We start from the raw sequence: 15,932 nt of genomic DNA, 5'->3' as shown, positions 1-15,932 counted from the left end.
GTTTTTAAAATGACCACCAACCAGCTCCATAGGGCTGTATTGGACAGGATCCACATGGCCATATCTCCATAAATAATTGGTATTGTATGTATCCTTTAAAGATTTTGTAGAAAAGTAGCGAAAAAGTGCCAAAATATATACCCAAATTACTGATTCTTTAACATCTAGCCTGCATTTACATTTTATCAGACACTCTTATCCAGAGCGACTTACAGTTGGTGCATTCATCTTAAGATACCAGACAACCAACCACATTACGTTAACGTCCAAAAGCGGCCGTCGCGTCACAGGCTCTCTTCCCACTTCCCCTGAAAACCGGAACATCCGGTTGTTGGGGTTTCGGCAGAGGCAAGCCTTTCTCAAACACTGCGTGGACCTGTCCGCTCTGGGGACTGAGGGAGGCGGGGGCGTGGAAACGGTGTACGACCGGTAAACATCTGGGACGGGAATGTAAAAAACTACCAACGGTACGCGAACACGAACCCGCCTTAGACGGAGTGCCATCGGGGCATAAAGTAAAGACTGTCCATCGAGATTCCAATGGAAGCGGATGGTTTCCCGAGAAGGCATCGGATGACAGCGGAGACAGCAGGCGGGAACGCCGGGGTTGCTGGAGCCTCAGCCGGCGCAGAGGTCCGATGGTTCAGTGGAAGGATCTGGGGAGTGTCGGAGAGCCTCGTTGGGAATTTGTCTCCCCGAATCGGAGGCGAGGCAGAGATCCAGACTGTTCAGTTTAGCGGTGGCCCTCCTGAAATAGCAGATGCTTCGGAACCGGAGTATGAGGGTTTGCCGCAAGGCGCTTCCACCAGCACCCACATGTTTGCAGGAGCAGTGGCTGGGATCATGGAGCATTGCCTGATGTTCCCCATCGACTGTGTCAAGGTAACGCGGTAGGCTATGTTGGGCTAGCGTTAGCCGCTAACTTAGATAGTTAACCGACTGGTCTTGGAGCTTGGGCACATTACATTGGAGGGTTAGAAATTACTTTGCTCGTCATGATGTGGCTTCAGCAATCATGCGAATCCGATTGCTGGCCACCTTGTCAATAAGTTTGTCAGTCACAGCACATATGAGGCAAGGTCGAAACCAGACAGGCTAACATTTCAGCTAGGACGCTAACTTAGCATGCTAACGAGCTAACTTCCATCCACTACGAATATCAGTGGATTGAGCCTGCTCTACTTGCTAGATTAGGTAACGTTACCTAGCTAGTCAGTTACTGCAGTGCACACAAGTTAGATTTGTCACATAATTAGTCGCCATATTCATTAACTTAACTTTGGCATACAGATTTTTTTTTTTAAATGGAAAGGTAAACTTTTAGGAAGTGAATATTGCCGTTGTTGTCATCTTATTAGCTAGCTGTCTAACGTTAGCCATTTTAGCTGGTAGTTAGCTAACCAAAACCGCAAGGTCGGCCTCTGGCTGTGCATCGGCTCGAGTCTGGGGTTGAATGATGATTAGCTAGTACTGTAGCCAGCTATTTAGTTGGCGCCTGATATAATGGGTTTAGTTTAGGCTTAACATTTTCCTACTGCAACTTACTATGGTCCCTATTGCCATTAGTGTGCACCCCCAGGTAGTTTTCATACTAATAACACGCAAAGTTATTATTCGCTTTGAGAAAGGAGACTGTTAGGTGGACTGAAGCAGCACATGTGTGTGTATACATGGACAGGAAATGGGGCACATCACCCGCTGACTGTTGCCCACCAGCTGCCCACCAGCTAGCGAGGTGAACAGTAACCGTATGTGATCGATTAGTAGCTAACGTTACATTTGAAAACGTTCTAAACTGCTTTTAGCATGCAATATGGCTTCGAGGTGTAACTCCCTGTATTTCCAAACTGTCCCTGTATTCAAAGAAGAGAACCCATAGGTTAGTACAGGCACCCTGAATTCTGTCAAAAAGTATTTGATTGTCAATGGGTGAGTTAGTTTTGCATGGCCCGGTTCCCCGGTGGAAAGGAGATTCAATAGAAACCAATGGTGTACAATGTGGGACTCCGCCCACCCAGGGCATCGGGCCATGCAAAACGAACTTGCAATGCTAATTGCTACCTGGCAGCATTTAGATGGGCTAGAACTGTTCTTTGTTTACAGAAAATACCAGGCTGGATGTCCTGGGATTAAGAGCACAATGCTTCTATGTTGCTGTGCTCATTATGCAGAATTAGGCTGACAGGTTGGCTCTACCACTGCACACTCTTAGAACCATAGTTCTGTTTATTGTTATAAGACTTTAAATTTGTGTTGGATGAAGTGCTTAGCTGGGATGACTTAGGTGTTATGTAAACAAGATGTGTTTACGTTACATTAGCCTATGCTGTTTTGACAGGCCCACTCACTGATTTAGGTCTGCTCTGCACATGAGAGCCCAGCGTTTTGTCTGGTATATTTTGTGGTCCCTGTAGAGAGACTCATGAGTTGGTCACTGATGGAAATGATTGGTGGTGTTTGGGAGCATCAAAACCGTGATATATCATCGGTAAATTGTGACTGACTGATCTACAAATAATATTGAGTAGTTAATTAAGATTCCGGGAGATTTGTAGACCGCTGCGGTCATTGTGTACAACTATGCAGTTAGCAGAGACAGAGCAACCGAGTCAGAGCGGTCAGGTAGGGAGACAAGTCAGCTGTTAGTGTCAGGTGGGAGAGCAGGGCTCTCTCAGAACAAAGCGGAGATTCATCTGTCTTTCCCAGCTGTATTTCCTACCTCTGATCCAGGTGCTGCTCACACAGCTTGGGCTTCGTCTCAGTCGTCTAAAATGGCTTCCTCTCCCCGTCTCCTCTCTTCAACGACATGAAAGAACAGGACAGTCGAAAAAAAAGCATGTTCCCAGTTGGCATCCAGCCACCGTGTTGCTTTCACATATACTGAGTTTTCAAATGCGCGCAGACGAAGTAAAGGAGACTAGGAAAGCATGTGTCTTTTAAAGTATTGAGGTGCAGCCCAGACAGTGAAACAGTCTGCTTGCAGAGGAAGGGCAGCCTGAGACAGACTCACTGATCTATAAATCATGTCACCTGTCAAACAACATGGCATTGACCGTCTTTACTTATAAACACATTAGCAGATCTCTACAGAGGGGACCTAGCTCAAGCTGACAGCTGACCCCAGTGGACTAACAGTTGATAATCCTCTGAAAATAGCTTGCACTGGTTGTCACACAGATTGCACAGTAGAGATAATGTCAACTCGTTGTTTACACTCATTCCAAAGGTTGAGGTTAGAAAGGCTCTTTCTAGACAAGCTAAGCTCTCTGCAATACACAACCATAGGCTACATATCGTGTGTCGTGGCTGAGAGAACTGTTCTCATTTCCTTTAACATTGATTCATACCGAAGTCTCATTGAAACATTGACATCAAATATCTTGCAAGATGGCGATGTTCTAAAGGTTTCCAACCCATCCTGGTACTGCTACATTATGCATGGTTGGTTGACGTGTAGGAGTCTGCTCTCTTACAGGCCCGGCATTCCACAGTGCAGTTCCTGTAACACACTGACATACACAGTGCAGCAAGCAATCAGCATGTGTTGTCCATTCAGCTGTAGCCCGGGCCTCTCCTTTGGACGTTATTAGAAGACCCTCTATGCGTTTCACAGCACTAGCTGGTCCCTAGCCTCACAGAGAGAGGATGAACCCTGAACCTTGACACTGGCCCCTAGCCTCACAGAGAGAGGATGAACCCTGAACCTTGACACTGGCCCCTAGCCTCACAGAGAGAGGATGAACCCTGAACCTTGACACTGGCCCCTAGCCTCACAGAGAGAGGATGAACCCTGAACCTTGACACTGGCCCCTAGCCTCACAGAGAGAGGATGAACCCTGAACCTTGACACTGGCCCCTAGCCTCACAGAGAGAGGATGAACCCTGAACCTTGACACTGGCCCCTAGCCTCACAGAGAGAGGATGAACCCTGAACCTTGACACTGGCCCCTAGCCTCACAGAGAGAGGATGAACCCTGAACCTTGACACTGGCCCCTAGCCTCACAGAGAGAGGATGAACCCTGAACCTTGACACTGGCCCCTAGCCTCACAGAGAGAGGATGAACCCTGAACCTTGACACTGGCCCCTAGCCTCACAGAGAGAGGATGAACCCTGAACCTTGACAATGGCCCCTAGCCTCACAGAGAGAGGATGAACCCTGAACCTTGACACTGGCCCCTAGTCTCACAGAGAGAGGATGAACCCTGAACCTTGACACTGGCCCCTAGCCTCACAGAGAGGATGAACCCTGAACCTTGACAATGGCCCCTAGCCTCACAGAGAGAGGATGAACCCTGAACCTTGACACTGGCCCCTAGCCTCAGAGAGAGGATGAACCCTGAACCTTGACACTGGCCCCTAGCCTCACAGAGAGAGGATGAACCCTGAACCTTGACACTGGCCCCTAGCCTCACAGAGAGAGGATGAACCCTGAACCTTGACACTGGCCCCTAGCCTCACAGAGAGAGGATGAACCCTGAACCTTGACACTGGCCCCTAGCCTCACAGAGAGAGGATGAACCCTGAACCTTGACAATGGCCCCTAGCCTCACAGAGAGAGGATGAACCCTGAACCTTGACACTGGCCCTTAGCCTCACAGGGAGAGGATGAACCCTGAACCTTGATACTGGCCCCTAGCCTCGCAGAGAGAGGATGAACCCTGAACCTATCTCTGATGGCGGGCCGAATGGTTGTGGGCAAGGAATAATTAACTAGATCTCCATCCCTCCACCAGTATTCTACAAGAGCACAGACACAAGGGACAACAGACACACCGGTCTCTACATTGCAGATGAGCTGAAGGCAGTCATCAATGACCTTGGACCACAGAAGGTATTTGCACTGGTGACAGACAATGCTGCCAACATGAAGGCTGCTTGGTCTCAAGTGGAGGAGTCCTACCCTCACATCACACCCATTGGCTGTGCTGCTCATGCATTGAATCTGCTCCTCGAGGACATCATGGCACTGAAAACACTATACAAGAGAGTCAAGGAAATGGTTAGATATGTGAAGGGTCATCAAGCTATAGCAGCAGTCTACCTCAAAGCAAAGTGAGAAGAATAAGAGCACCACATTGAAGCTGCCCAGCAACACTTGTTGGGGTGGTGTTGTCATCATGTTTGACAGTCTCCAGGATGGGAAGGAGTCTCCAAGAAATGGCCATAACACAGTCTGCCGATATGAACAGCCCCATCAAGAGGATCCTCCTGGAAGATGTATTTTGGGAGAGTGGTAAGCAGAGGGAAACCTATAACAGTAGCCATTGCACAGATTGAGGAAGACAATGCCATCCTGTCTGATGTTCAGACTCGGGCTTGCAGATGTAATATAATAAATCCATACTGCCCTGCCCACTTCACTGTTGTGCCCAGCAGAGGGAACTACAGTTTTGAAATGCATCAAAAAGCATGAAGACTTCTGCCTGAAGCCCATACACACTGCAACGTACATGTTGGACCCCAAGTATGCTGGCAAGAGCATCCTGTCTGTTGCAGAGCTCAACAAGGCCTATGGTGTTATCACTATTGTGTCTCGCCACCTTGGCCTGGATGAGGGCAAGGTTCTTGGCAGTCTGGTGAAGTACACTTCCAAGCAAGAGCTTTGGGATGGTGATTCATTATGGCGGTCATGCCAAGATATCTCATCAGCCACCTGGTAGAAGAGACTTTGTGGATCTGAGGGTCTTTCCCCTGTTGCCTCCATCATCCTCCAAATCCCACCAACATCAGCCACCTCAGAGCGCAACTGGTCCTTGTTTGGGAACACACACACCAAAGCACACAACAGACTGACCAATACAAGTTTTTGGGCAATACGATGGATCATTGGAGATAATTCAATATTCCCTTTTGTTGTTCAGTGAAATCATCCCATGTGAGGAGTCAACTCATTTCATTAAAGTTAAATTTGTCACTCAATTGTTTTTTTCTATTGGAAGGATTTAATCATTTGCAATTATGTCTTATGATAAGGTAAAAGGTTTATGTATCTGTATGATATGGTAAATATATCCAATGCAAATAATTCCAGTTTAAATGGTATTCATTTTCATATATTTCTGTTAATTCCCATGGACAGTTTCCACCTCTGGATATTCCCCAAAATGTGCGACCCCAAGCCTCACGGGATGAACTCTGAACCTGGACACTGGCCCAGCGAAAAGGAGTGTGTGTAGGGGCAGGGCGTGTGAGTGCTGCTGGGGGGAGCGGCTCACAGAAAGGCAGCTTATGTCCCTCTGACCTTGGGTCTCCTTATTCAACACGTCCTTCTGTTTAACACTAGGGGTGGGCACGACCACTCAAAATGTTCAAACGTGAAACTATTTAGCATGTGGAAGCACTGCCAATATTATGACTTGGCTTTTTTAATATATTACAACTACTGCACTCATCCCACCTCTGCTAAGATTTTATTCCAACATGGAAGTTTCTCAAATGTAATTTAAACATTCTGGTTAGATTATGGTATGGCGAGAAGTGTGTGGTTAGGTTATGACTTGGGTAACTAGTAGGTCTGTGACCTCTAACCTCTCCCCTGTGTAGACGCGAATGCAGAGCCTACAGCCTGAGCCTGCCGCCCGCTACCGGAATGTGATGGACGCGCTTCGACGAATCATAACCACAGAGGGTGTCTGGCGACCAATGAGAGGGCTGAATGCCACGGCCGTGGGGGCAGGACCGGCGCATGCTCTCTACTTCGCCTGCTACGAGAAACTGAAGAAGAGTCTGGGTGACATCATCCATCCCGGTGCTAACAGCCACCTGGCCAACGGTATACCGGGAAAACGCAGCACACACAAGGCATATACATGCAAAGCACACGCACAAAATGCACCTGTGTGCACCAAGCCTGTACATCTCCTATGCAACCTACATACAGTAAATTACCTTGTTTCTTTCTTGTAAACACTCATTTCATTTAGTGTTTCCAATATTATTCTTAGCAACTCAATCAAGTAGTGAATTATTTAGTTCTGTAGTCCTGTAATCTTGGTTCACACTGCAGAGAGGGAGAGGCCCTTTTCTCCCCTGGGCACTAAGCAGATGCTACTTGGACTAACCTAGATGAACCTTGCTCTCAGACACTGAGTTGGGTGGGTGAGTCAGCCTGCCACCTGGAGCACAGTGGCTGAGGAGTGGTGCTACATTGTTCCTATAGCCCCATTCTGTGGACAGTAGACAGGACTACTGCTTGAGCTCCAGGCTCTCTCATACCCAGACAGTAAGCAGGCCCTGGTTTCTCTCTTGGTTTCGTCCTAGGTTCCTGTCTTTTTAGGGAGTTTTTCCCTAGCTACCGTGCTTCTGCATTTCTTGCTCTTTGGGGTTTTAGGCCGGGTATCTGTATAATTGCTGATGTAAAAAGAGCTTTGTAAAATACATTTGAATTGATTGATTGGCCTGAAACTAACTTGTTGGTCCACTCGCCAGTGTGATGAAAAACATCACCAGCCACTCTGGCGGGGTATGAGCTGGTGGTGGGTTCTAATTCTGGCCCTGCAGGCTAGTAGGAGTGGTATCTATCTGGCCGCGCGGCTGATATGACCCCGTATGAATGGTCAGCATTCTGCCGAGTCAGCCACATTCACAGACTGACTGCATCAGAGACCTTCAGAGGGTAAAGAAAGACACTATTATTACTGCAGGAATTGTTTCTGTCCCCCATAGAGTTGTAACTAGCTTTATTAGAGAGCATGTGAAAGGAAAGCAGACTGCAGAACCAGACAAACAGTCCTCTGAGAGTTCACTAAGTAGCTGCCATCAAGGTCTGTCCACACACAGTTCTAATTTGCACGACAAGAAACTTGAAACACAGTTTGCTCAGACAAAGCAAGTACTAGAGAATATTTCTCTATTTATCCCTGTTTCTGTTCTCTGCTTTTCCTCTCTCTTCTTCCCAGGTCAGCTGTCTTCTTTGCTTTTTCTCTCTCTTCTTCCCAGGTCAGCTGTCTTCTCTGCTTTTTCTCTCTCTTCTTCCCAGGTCAGCTGTCTTCTCTGCTTTTTCTCTCTCTTCTTCCCGGGTCAGCTGTCTTCTCTGCTTTTTCTCTCTCTTCTTCCCGGGTCAGCTGTCTTCTCTGCTTTTTCTCTCTCTTCTTCCCGGGTCAGCTGTCTTCTCTGCTTTTTCTCTCTCTTCTTCCCAGGTCAGCTGTCTTCTCTGCTTTTTCTCTCTCTTCTTCCCGGGTCAGCTGTCTTCTCTGCTTTTTCTCTCTCTTCTTCCCGGGTCAGCTGTCTTCTCTGCTTTTTCTCACTTCTTCTTCCCAGGTCAGCTGTCTTCTCTGCTTTTTCTCTCTTCTTCTTCCCGGGTCAGCTGTCTTCTCTGCTTTTTCTCTCTCTTCTTCCCGGGTCAGCTGTCTTCTCTGCTTTTTCTCTCTTCTTCTTCCCAGGTCAGCTGTCTTCTCTGCTTTTCCTCTCTTCTTCCCAGGTCAGCTGTCTTCTCTGCTTTTTCTCTCTTCTTCCCAGGTCAGCTCTCTTCTCTGCTTTTTCTCTCTTCTTCTTCCCGGGTCAGCTGTCTTCTCTGCTTTTTCTCTCTCTTCTTCCCGGGTCAGCTGTCTTCTTTGCTTTTTCTCTCTTCTTCTTCCCGGGTCAGCTGTCTTCTTTGCTTTTTCTCTCTTCTTCTACCCAGGTCAGCTGTCTTCTCTGCTTTTTCTCACTTCTTCTTCCCAGGTCAGCTGTCTTCTCTGCTTTTTCTCTTCTTCTTCCCAGGTCAGCTGTCTTCTCTGCTTTCTCTCTCTTCTTCCCAGGTCAGCTGTCTTCTCTGCTTTCTCTCTCTTCTTCCCAGGTCAGCTGTCTTCTCTGCTTTCTCTCTCTCTTCCCAGGTCAGCTGTCTTCTCTGCTTTCTCTCTCTTCTTCCCAGGTCAGCTGTCTTCTCTGCTTTTTCTCTCTCTCTTCTTCCCAGGTCAGCTGTCTTCTTTGCTTTTTCTCTCTCTTCTTCCCAGGTCAGCTGTCTTCTCTGCTTTTTCTCACTTCTTCTTCCCAGGTCAGCTGTCTTCTTTGCTTTTTCTCTCTTCTTCTTCCCAGGTCAGCTGTCTTCTTTGCTTTTTCTCTCTTTCTTCCCAGGTCAGCTGTCTTCTTTGCTTTTTCTCTCTCTTCTTCCCGGGTCAGCTGTCTTCTTTGCTTTTCTCTCTCTCTTCTTCCCAGGTCAGCTGTCTTCTTTGCTTTTTCTCTCTCTTCTTGTCTTCTTTTCCGGGTCAGCTGTCTTCTTTGCTTTTTCTCTCTTCTTCTTCCCGGGTCAGCTGTCTTCTTTGCTTTTTCTCTCTTCTTCTTCCCGGGTCAGCTGTCTTCTTTGCTTTTTCTCTCTTCTTCTTCCCGGGTCAGCTGTCTTCTTTGCTTTTTCTCTCTCTCTTCTTCCCGGGTCAGCTGTCTTCTTTGCTTTTTCTCTCTCTCTTCTTCCCGGGTCAGCTGTCTTCTTTGCTTTTTCTCTCTTCTTCTTCCCGGGTCAGCTGTCTTCTTTGCTTTTTCTCTCTTCTTCTTCCCGGGTCAGCTGTCTTCTTTGCTTTTTCTCTCTTCTTCTTCCCCCGGTCAGCTGTCTTCTTTGCTTTTCTCTCTCTTCTTCTTCCCGGTCAGCTGTCTTCTTTTTCTCTGCTTTTCCCGGGTCTCTCTCTTCTTCCCAGGTCAGCTGTCTTCTCTGCTTTCTCTCTCTTCTTCCCAGGTCAGCTGTCTTCTCTGCTTTTTCTCTCTCTTCTTCCCAGGTCAGCTGTCTTCTTGCTTTCTCTCTCTTCTTCCCAGGTCAGCTGTCTTCTTTGCTTTTCTCTCTCTTCTTCCCAGGTCAGCTGTCTTCTTTGCTTTTTCTCTCTTTCTTCCCAGGTCAGCTGTCTTCTTTGCTTTTTCTCTCTTCTTCTTCCCGGGTCAGCTGTCGTCTTTGCTTTTTCTCTCTCTCTTCTTCCCGGGTCAGCTGTCGTCTTCACTTTTTTCTCTCTTCTTCTTCCCGGGTCAGCTGTCTTCTCTGCTTTTTCTCACTTCTTCTTCCCGGGTCAGCTGTCTTCTCTGCTTTTTCTCTCTCTTCTTCCCGGGTCAGCTGTCTTCTTTGCTTTTTCTCTCTCTTCTTCCCGGGTCAGCTGTCTTCTCTGCTTTTTCTCTCTCTTCTTCCCGGGTCAGCTGTCTTCTTTTTTCACTTCTTCTTCCCGGTCTTTTCTCTCTTTTTCTCTTCTTCTTCCCGGGTCAGCTGTCTTCTTTGCTTTTTCTCTCTTCTTCTTCCCGGGTCAGCTGTCTTCTTTGCTTTTTCTCTCTCTCTTCCCGGGTCAGCTGTCTTCTTTGCTTTTTCTCTCTCTTCTTCCCGGGTCAGCTGTCTTCTTTGCTTTTTCTCTCTTCTTCTTCCCAGGTCAGCTGTCTTCTTTGCTTTTTCTCTCTTCTTCTTCCCAGGTCAGCTGTCTTCTTTGCTTTTTCTCTCTTCTTCTTCCCGGGTCAGCTGTCTTCTTTGCTTTTTTCTCTCTTCTTCTTCCCGGGTCAGCTGTCTTCTTTGCTTTTTCTCTCTCTCTTCTTCCCGGGTCAGCTGTCTTCTTTGCTTTTTCTCTCTCTTCTTCCCGGGTCAGCTGTCTTCTTTGCTTTTTCTCTCTTCTTCTTCCCGGGTCAGCTGTCTTCTTTGCTTTTTCTCTCTTCTTCTTCCCGGGTCAGCTGTCTTCTCTGCTTGCTTGCTTGCTTGCTTGCTTGCTTGCTCTCTCGCTTGTTTCCAAGTCAGGGGAGAGGCAGGGTAAGAGATTGCAGACATGCCCAGTAGAGGAAGATAAGTTTTAACTCTGGTCCATCAGCAGTGATGATGTCCTGTTTTACCACTAGAGAGAACTAGAGGATTTCTCCTCTGCTTTTTCGTTCATTCTCTGCAATCTTTCTCTCTCTCTTGTTGTTCACCATTGGGGTGTGTGTGTGTTACAGGTACGGCAGGGTGTGTAGCCACATTGCTTCATGACGCGGCCATGAACCCATCTGAAGGTACATTTCTCTGTCTATAAATAATCTATCTTTTTCCCTGGGTGAAGGCCAGGTCTCGCGGCACTGCTTTTCTCCTTCTGATGGGGTGTATTAAACTTCTTGACCACCCATCCCTTTAGCGGGATCATTTTCATCAACACCCGCTGAACTGCAGAGTGCCAAATTCAAATTAAATTACCAAAAATATTTAATTTTCATGAAATCACAAGTGCAATATAGCAAAACACAGCTTAGCTTGTAGTTAATCCACCTGGCGTGTCAGATTTCAAAACAGCTTTTCGGCGAAAGCATAACAAGCGTTTATGTAAGAACATCTCTCTCAGTAGACAAAATATTACAAATAGCTCGCAGCCAAGTAGATTGGTCACGAAAGTCAGAAAATCAATAGATTAAATCGCTTACCTTTGATGATCTTCGGATGTTTGCACTCACGAGACTCCCAGTTACACAATAAATGTTCCTTTTGTTCCATAAAGATTATTTTTATATCCAAAATACCTCCATTTGGTTGGCACATTATATTCAGAAAGCCACAGGCTCGAGCGGTCACGACATCGCAGACAAAAATTCCAAATAGTATCCGTAATGTCCACAGAAACTTGTCAAATGTTTTTTTTATAATCAATCCTCAGGTTGTTTTTAAAATATATAATCAATAATATATCAACCGGGACTGTCGCTTTTTCAATAGGAGAGGGAGAGACAATGGCTGCCCCACTCTGTTGCGCAAGCAAAACTCTGCGAACACCCAGCTATCCACTGACGCGATGTTATCTTTCTCGCTCATTTTCTCAAAATAAAAGCCTGAAACTGTCTAAAGACTGACACCTTGAGGAAGCCATAGGAAAAGGAATCTGGTTGATATCCCTTTAAATGGAGGCAAGTCATCCAATGGAACAGAGAGCTCTCAGGAAAAACAGCACTTCCTGGTTTGATTTTCCTCAGGTTTTCGCCTGCAATATCAGTTCTGTTATACTCACAGACAATATTTTGACAGTTTTGGAAACTTTTGTGTTTTCTATCCTAATCTGACAATTATGCATATTCTTGTTTCTGGGCCTGAGAAATAAGCAGTTTCAAATGGGTACGTCTTTTAGCCAAAAACGGATATCCTGCCACCTACACTCAAGAAGTTAAGGACACTGAGATGTTGTTTGCTGCAGATAAACCACTGTGTCAGAGCTCCCTCTGCAGGTGTAGCACCTTGTACCTCTAGGGCCTAGCTTGTTTACTCTACCTGCTAGCTAGGTGGAGGGGGAGATTGGGGGTGGGGGGCAGGTTGAGGGTGAGGTGGGGGAGCAGGTTTTTAGCTTCAACAGCCTAAATAAATCTGTTAAATCCTTTGAGGAAGTTATGACTGTGCAGATTTTTTATTTGGTCAATCATTTTGGTATTTCTTTTTCATTCTCTGGACTCTGTTCCTGGTCCCTGATGATGGAAATACACCTGGCAATCCTGTCTTTCTAATGCTCCATCCCTCCCTCCCCTCTACTCACCTGTCCCTTCCTCCATCTACCACCTGTCCCTTCCTCCCTCCCCCTCTACCCACCTGTCCCTTCCTCCATCTACCACCTGTCCCTTCCTCCCCCCTCTCCCCTCTCACCTGTCCCTTCCTCCCTCCCTCTACCCTCCTGTCCCTTCCTCCCTCTACTCACCTGTCCCTTCCTCCATCTACTCACCTGTCCTTCCTCCCTCCTCCATCTACCACCTGCCCCCCTCTGTCCCTCACCTGTCCCTGCCCCCCCCTCCCCTCTACTCTACTCACCTGTCCCTTCCTCCCCTCCCCCCTCTACCCTCCTGTCCCTTCCTCCCTCCCCTCTACCCTCCTGTCCCTTCCTCCCTCCCCTCTACCCTCCTGTCCCTTCCTCCCTCCCCCCTCTACCCTCCTGTCCCTTCCTCCCTCCCCTCTACCCTCCTGTCCCTTCCTCCCTCCCCTCTACCCTCCTGTCCCTTCCTCCCTCCCCTCTACCCTCCTGTCCCTTCCTCCCTCCCCTCTACCCTCCTGTCCCTTCCTCCCTCCCCTCTACCCTCCTGTCCCTTCCTCCCTCCCCTCTACCCTCCTGTCCCTTCCTCCCTCCCCTCTACCCTCCTGTCCCTTCCTCCCTCCCCTCTACCCTCCTGTCCCTTCCTCCCTCCCCTCTACCCTCCTGTCCCTTCCTCCCTCCCCTACCCTCCTGTCCCTTCCTCCCTCCCCTCCTCTACCCTCCTGTCCCTTCCTCCCTCCCCTCTACCCTCCTGTCCCTTCCTCCCTCCCCTCTACCCTCCTGTCCCTTCCTCCCTCCCCTCCCTACCCTCCTGTCCCTTCCTCCCTCCCCTCTACCCTCCTGTCCCTTCCTCCCTCCCCCTCTACCCTCCTGTCCCTTCCTCCCTCCCCTCTACTCCTCCTGTCCCTTCCTCCCTCCCCTCTACCCTCCTGTCCCTTCCTCCCTCCCCTCTACCCTCCTGTCCCTTCCTCCCTCCCTCCTCTCCCTCTTGTCCCTTCCTCCCTCCTGTCCCTTCCTCCTCCCCTCTACCCTCCTGTCCCTTCCTCCCTCCCCTCTACCCTCCTGTCCCTTCCTCCCTCCCTCCTACCCTCCTGTCCCTTCCTCCCTCCCCTCTACCCTCCTGTCCCTTCCTCCTCTCCCCCCCTCTACTCACTTGTCCCTCCCCCCCTCTACTCACTTGTCCCTCCCTCTCCTCTACTCACTTGTCCCTTCCTCCCTCCCCCTCTACTCACTTGTCCCTTCCTCCCTCCCCTCTACTCACTTGTCCCTCCCCTCTACTCACTTGTCCCTCCCCTCTACTCACTTGTCCCTCCCCTCTACCCTCTTGTCCCTCCCCTCTACTCACTTGTCCCTCCCTCTCCTCTACTCACTTGTCCCTCCCTCCCCTCTACTCACTTGTCCCTCCCTCCCCTCTACTCACTTGTCCCTCCCTCCCCTCTACTCACTTGTCCCTCCCTCCCCTCTACTCACTTGTTCCTCCCTCCCCTCTACTCACTTGTTCCTCCCCTCTACTCACTTGTCCCTCCCTCTCCTCACTTGTCCCTCCCTCTCCTCTACTCACTTGTCCCTTCCTCCCTCCCCTCTACTCACTTGTCCCTTCCTCCCCCCCTCCCTCTCCTCTACTCACTTGTCCCTCCCTCTCTACTCACTTGTCCCTCCCTCCCCTCTACTCACTTCTCCCTCCCCTCTACTCACTTGTCCCTCCCTCCCTCTACTCACTTGTCCCTCCCTCCCCTCTACTCACTTGTCCCTCCCTCCCCTCTACTCACTTGTCCCTCCCTCCCCCCTCCTCTACTCACTTGTCCCTCCTCTCCCCTCTCTACTCACTTGTCCCTTCCTCCCTCTCCTCTACTCACTTGTCCCTTCCTCCCTCTCCTCTACTCACTTGTCCCTTCCTCCCTCTCCTCTACTCACTTGTCCCTTCCTCCCTCTCCTCTACTCACTTGTCCCTTCCTCCCTCTCCTCTACTCACTTGTCCCTTCCTCCCTCCCCTCTACTCACTTGTCCCTTCCTCCCTCCCCTCTACTCACTTGTCCCTCCCCTCTACTCCCTCTTCCTCCCCTTTTCTCCCTGCCCAGTGGTGAAGCAGCGTTTGCAGATGTATAACTCTCCGTACCGTGGCGTGATGGACTGTGTGCGTGCCGTGTGGCAGAGCGAGGGCCCTGGGGCCTTTTACCGCTCCTACACCACCCAGCTCACCATGAACGTCCCCTTCCAGGCTCTCCACTTCATGACCTACGAGTACCTCCAGGAGCTGCTCAACCCCCACAGACAGTACAACCCCTCCTCACACATGGTGTCTGGAGCCCTGGCCGGGGCCATCGCTGCTGCAGCCACCACCCCTCTGGATGTCTGCAAGACCCTGCTCAACACCCAGGAGTCCCTGGTGGGGCTCCCCGCTGCAGGCCAGGGTGGAGGTCAGGGGACACACAGACACATCACGGGCCTGGCCCATGCCTTCCGGACAGTGTACAGGCTGGGTGGCCTGCCTGGGTTCTTTAAAGGAGTCCAGGCCAGGGTGATCTATCAGATGCCCTCCACAGCCATCAGCTGGTCCGTCTATGAGTTCTTCAAGTACGGAATCACCAAGCACCAGCACGAGAAGAGGGTCGCGCTGCAGCGGGAGGAAAAATAAATCATGTCCTATTTCATTTCAGCCATATCTCTTCACCATCTCTTCCTTTTTTAATCTATCAACCTCCTTCCTATTCCTTTGGAGCAGGTGTTCAGAGCGAGGGAGAAATGAGGAAGAATCGATACGCACATAAACCAACCAATACCCACCTGTTATTTACCCCGTTCAGACTGCCAATAAGACACTTCCATCTGTGGCTCAACCATCAACATCTCTGCTAAACTGTTTGAAACTGAGGATTTACAATACACTATGAAAGTGAATATGTGATGTATTGACAGTACGTGTTCAATGTATACCCATATAACGCACATAAACGTCAACCTGAAAGAGATGCTTCTGTTTTACTCCAGCGGATTTAGTTGTGAAATATGTGAAGTGTCCAGCAGCTTTCATTGATTATTGTTGGGATGAATTTGACGACAGCTGTTCTGTCGGTGTTCTTAAAGGCAGACTATGACCTCATCATACAGACAGTTGGCCACTTCCTGCTTTCGGAAATTAACAACAAGATAGTCTAAATTGAGGTGCAGATTGGAAATGGCCAGTAGTGGCGGTCATCTTGGCAGATTTGGATTCTGTTATTGTAATGTGTTAGCGGGAAGTCGCCCAGCTTTGTATGATGATCTATTACGGAGTCTACCTGTAGTGTTAATTCTTGCGTTTTAATGTATCTGGATGAGAATGTTGTTCACTGTAAGGCCCACCAGGGGGCACTGTGACCATCCCAATAAAGCTCTTGAGTTATATCATTTGGCCAGGTGTGAGTGACAGTGGACCTTTAGGGGGCATTTGTGTAAACCCAGACAATTGTTTATAGGCTTCAGGTACAAGATCACCTTAACCCCAGACCTAGTATCAGTTTGTCATTTCGTGAACTGGTAGAGA

The 15,932-nt window shown here is 48.9% G+C and overlaps 2 protein-coding genes across 15 annotated transcripts; both read left to right on the top strand.

Annotated features, from left to right (window-relative positions):
- Positions 1–248: 248 nt before the first annotated feature.
- LOC118357694 (mitoferrin-2-like) lies at positions 249–15,793 on the top strand. Its single transcript, XM_052477911.1, has 4 exons — positions 249–882; positions 6,546–6,774; positions 10,869–10,925; positions 14,488–15,793. Exons 1-4 carry the CDS (start codon positions 541–543, stop codon positions 15,042–15,044), a joined length of 1,185 nt encoding a protein of 394 aa, XP_052333871.1. The 5' UTR covers positions 249–540; the 3' UTR covers positions 15,045–15,793.
- Positions 6,918–10,909, top strand: LOC127911407 (uncharacterized). 14 transcript variants are annotated; one of them, XM_052477908.1, is made up of 5 exons: positions 6,918–8,020; positions 8,141–8,261; positions 8,384–8,421; positions 9,804–9,886; positions 10,359–10,909. In XM_052477908.1, exons 1-5 carry the CDS (start codon positions 7,555–7,557, stop codon positions 10,728–10,730), a joined length of 1,080 nt encoding a protein of 359 aa, XP_052333868.1. In that variant the 5' UTR covers positions 6,918–7,554; the 3' UTR covers positions 10,731–10,909. The 14 variants fall into 14 exon arrangements, 3 of the variants coding, with proteins under 3 accessions (XP_052333868.1, XP_052333870.1, XP_052333869.1); XR_008078322.1 differs by lacking the exons at positions 8,141–8,261; positions 8,384–8,421; positions 9,804–9,886; positions 10,359–10,909 and adding exons at positions 8,262–8,302; positions 8,460–8,540; positions 8,623–8,663; positions 8,703–8,894 and having other exon boundaries at positions 7,932–7,980; XM_052477910.1 differs by lacking the exon at positions 9,804–9,886 and having other exon boundaries at positions 6,918–8,060.
- Positions 15,794–15,932: the final 139 nt, after the last annotated feature.

This window comes from Oncorhynchus keta, chromosome 24 (assembly GCF_023373465.1).
Source record: "Oncorhynchus keta strain PuntledgeMale-10-30-2019 chromosome 24, Oket_V2, whole genome shotgun sequence".
NCBI classification, from domain to species: domain Eukaryota; kingdom Metazoa; phylum Chordata; class Actinopteri; order Salmoniformes; family Salmonidae; genus Oncorhynchus; species Oncorhynchus keta.
Note: the sequence above shows the minus strand (reverse complement) of the source record. Positions and strands in the feature narration are given on the sequence as shown.